Source organism: Ceratosolen solmsi, unplaced genomic scaffold, assembly GCF_000503995.2.
Source record: "Ceratosolen solmsi marchali unplaced genomic scaffold, CerSol_1.0 scaffold43, whole genome shotgun sequence".
Classification (NCBI taxonomy): domain Eukaryota; kingdom Metazoa; phylum Arthropoda; class Insecta; order Hymenoptera; family Agaonidae; genus Ceratosolen; species Ceratosolen solmsi.
In genome coordinates this window covers 4,622,635-4,626,170 of record NW_011948431.1, presented here as the reverse complement: position 1 = coordinate 4,626,170, position 3,536 = coordinate 4,622,635, and the positions used below count along the sequence as shown (strand labels likewise).

Below are 3,536 nucleotides of genomic sequence, written 5' to 3'. Positions count from 1 at the left end.
TCGCTCCGTTATTGTGTACCGCAAAATTTTTCATTAAAACGATCAAACTATTCTCTCTTAATTTCCAGCAACTCCACTCTCAACGCGTAGGTCTTATCTCTCTTCTATTTTTTCTATCCTTTAATTCATTCTACGCGCCGAAGTTACGCAGTAAAACGGATCTATCACAATTTAGCTAATTTACTACTAGGCTTACTCTCTTTCGTCCTTGCTCATCCCACCCCCTCCCTCCTGCCATCATCGCCTTACCCCCTCACTTTTCTCTCTCTCTCTCTCTCTCTCTCTCTCTCTCTCTCTCTCTGTATTTCTGATCCGAACAAGTTTGCCCGTAGCAATTCAATTAAGCAATCGTTCAATTGCTCGCTCTTACATTTTTTTTTCTTTCTTTCTTTCTTTCTTTCTTTCTTTCTTTCTGTCTTTCTTTCCTGCTTTCGATCGATTGATCGATCGATTATTCGACGTTCGTACGTTCGTACGTTCGTTAATTCGTTCGTTCGCGCATCGTGTTAATAAATGAAAAGTATTTTATAATAATAATAATGAACGAATCCAGAATTCAGACTCCGGGTAGCGACTTCCCTTAAACAAGTTCCTTGCCTTCGAGCTTCTTGGCCAGGTCCGCTATGAGATGTTTGTAGATGAGGGGATCGAGATTCTTGCCAAGCTGATAGAGAATGAACCAATCGCCGATTTGACACCTGTTGGAGATGTATTTGATCTCGTCGTTGGGCGAGAGGCGTGATCGCGCCCGGAGGAGGATGAAACGCAGCTTCGGTCCAGCGACGACGGCCGCGCGATACGCCAGGCTGAGACCACTCAGCACCGACAGGATAATAAACCAGAACCAGAGGAACACGTAGATCTTCTCGTTGACGATGTTAAGGGGTAGCACGCACAAGCCGTCAAATTTCTGTACCGTGCCGGACGCACCATATTTATGGAAGGTGCACTTGGTGACCTTGGGGAAGACCCGCGACATGGGATCGACCCTCTCCTCGGGCTCCATCTCCGTGAATTTAACGACGTCCGAGCCGTAGGTCGTGAACTCGCCGTCGAGGAAGAAGTCCATGAAATAAATCTGGCCAACGACGTTTATAAAATTCAGGACTTCGCACAGGAAGAAGCGGAATGCATAGAAGTTCTGCGAGTGCAGATTGTTGGCAAAGTAGTCAACGAGCAGCTTCTTGCGGTCGCTTTTACACTCCTCGTTCAATACGGTACAATTAATGTCCATAATGAGCATCTTGATCCTGCCACCTTCCCAGGTCTTCCACAGGTAACGAGGAATGTAGAAGAGAATGGCTTGGAAGAACAGAGTGAAGCAGACCCACTGGTAGTATTTGTGATACTTAATCTCATCTTCGCCCTCTACGTGTGAAGCTACCCCAGGCTGGACGATATCCTTACCCACGATGCCATTACGATCAGGAATGGTAAAGGTCGAATAAATCCAGCAGTACGTGTCCATCACGTGCAGTGGAATCTCGTCTACGATGCAGTCAATGGGATCCCCGATGTACTGTCTGGAGGTGACCAGTAGCGAAAAAGCCACAAGGATGACAAAAGTCGCTTTGTAATGTAATCTGAATACATTATTGTCGATGCAGACTGTGTCGAGCTTCAACAAGCCCTTCACAGAGCCAAACACATCAAACATCTTGACCCTTTGTCTTCTCGAGCTTGCTTATAATTGAAAACCCCTGCACAGAAATAAAGAAAAGGAAAAAGTTTTAAAATAGCCTCTGCATAAAGCACAAAACTTCTTTATTAAATGCACACTACAGAACATTATCAATTTAACAATTACATGAGAGAAGAAGATAAATTTAATAGTCCTTGATTAAATAATAAGAGTATACCGAAGCAATGAACTTTCTATCATTCGTTCCTTAAATTAACTCGACAATAATGTAACTCGACCGCGGCGTCTCACTTATTCCTTCGTAACGTCCGCGCAGAAAAGCAAAAAAACAAAAACACAAGTGGTCGATGTCGTAAAAAGCACTGATATATTCCCATACCTTCTCACTCGGCTTACTTCGTCTTCTCTACAATGGCCCGATAACGCGGCACGAGTCATTAAAAAAGAGCAAGTTTTACAGGTTTTCCCGGCAATTGGCGATATCCGGGATACCCGATGATCACGCGAAAGCGGACGATCGAAGGGAATAAAAACGCACGCATCGAGTCGTTATCGAAGAAGACGACTCGGGCCCATATCCGCTCCACCACCCTCCCACCGGAAACCCAATCATCCCCCGAGCTGGCCGATCGTTAACGATATACGTACCTCGAGGTAAACGGGCTTCCGTGAATGGTCGACAATCGGCTCGCTGGGCTTCGTCACCCAGTGCTCACCACCACTTCCCGTAGTCGACGCAACCCCCGCCGCTGCCAACAGCAGCAGCAGCAGCAGCAGCAGCAGCAGTAGCAGTAGTAGCACAACAACGACCACTACCACTACCACCACCACCAACAACAACAACAATAACAACAACAACAACAACAGCAACAACAACAACAACGACGACGACGATGAAGTCGACGACAATAACAATGAAGCCTGGAGAAGCAAAGACACTGCCTTTTGCTTTACTCTCGTGGTAAAAGTAAGCAAGTCGCGTGCGCCGTTAAGCTTCGAAGAAGGAGTCCACGCGCACTGGGAGGCCGATAGCCTAGCGACGTTGCTTGTCCACTCGATCGCTGCAGCTGGTGGTAGAATCGTGGCCGATGCGGTGGCTGCGGCCGGCACACGTGCACGCGCACCGGAACCGAACTCGCCCGCCTTTTTTCGCCTTCCCCCCGCGTGGTGAGGCGGCGCGCACAAAGGAGGGACGTGGGCAGGAGACGCGCGACCGTCGAGTGCCGAGGAAAGGAAGTCCGTGGCCCGTGGCGCAGCTACGTCGCCGGCGGCCTTGGTCGATCGTCCTTATCCTCTTCTGTACCCTGGCAGAGAGTCAACGCGGCGCCGTCGTGGCAGCGACAAGAGAACAACAGCGGCAGCAACAACGCTCGCGAGCCGCGCACCTATTTTCTCCTCCGTTCTCCTTTCCTATACACGAACGCGCACGCGAGCGTCGGGGACTGAGCTGCATTGCGCTCGATTCTTCTGTTCTGTCCTTGTCCCTCTCTCTCTCTCTCTCTCTCTCTCTCTCTCTCTCTCTCTCTCTCTCTCTATCCCCCTCCCTCTCGCCCTCGTATTCACGCTCCCTCTCTCTCACACTCTCTCTCACACACGCACACACATTCACTACTCACTAGCGCGCACAAGTACGCACGCACGCACGCACGCACTCACTCACACTTCGCCGTCGTCCCGTCTCCCCCCCCCCCTAACCACTAAATCCCCAAGCAGCGAACGCAACGACGATCTGCCCCACTCCGGGCGCGCGCGTGTGTGTGCGTCGAGCGACGGAGATGAGGGCCCCACTCTCCCGAGCGGCGCAGCGACGCCGTCCGGCAGCCCAGGGGGCTCGGTGAGAGAGAGAGAGAGAGAGAGAGAGAGAGAGAGAGAGCGAGAGGGAGCGAGTGTTCCG

At 50.5% G+C, this 3,536-nt stretch overlaps 1 protein-coding gene across 1 annotated transcript; it reads right to left on the bottom strand.

The window, feature by feature from the left end:
* Positions 1-253: 253 nt before the first annotated feature.
* Inx2 (innexin 2) lies at positions 254-1,713 on the bottom strand. Its single transcript, XM_011502101.1, has one exon. It carries the CDS (start codon positions 1,655-1,657, stop codon positions 581-583), a length of 1,077 nt encoding a protein of 358 aa, XP_011500403.1. The 5' UTR covers positions 1,658-1,713; the 3' UTR covers positions 254-580.
* Positions 1,714-3,536: the final 1,823 nt, after the last annotated feature.

Excerpts from the sequence above, each read along its gene's own strand:
- Inx2 (XM_011502101.1), bottom strand. The coding sequence starts at position 1,657 with ATGTTTGATGTGTTTGGCTCTGTGAAGGGCTTGTTGAAGCTCGACACA.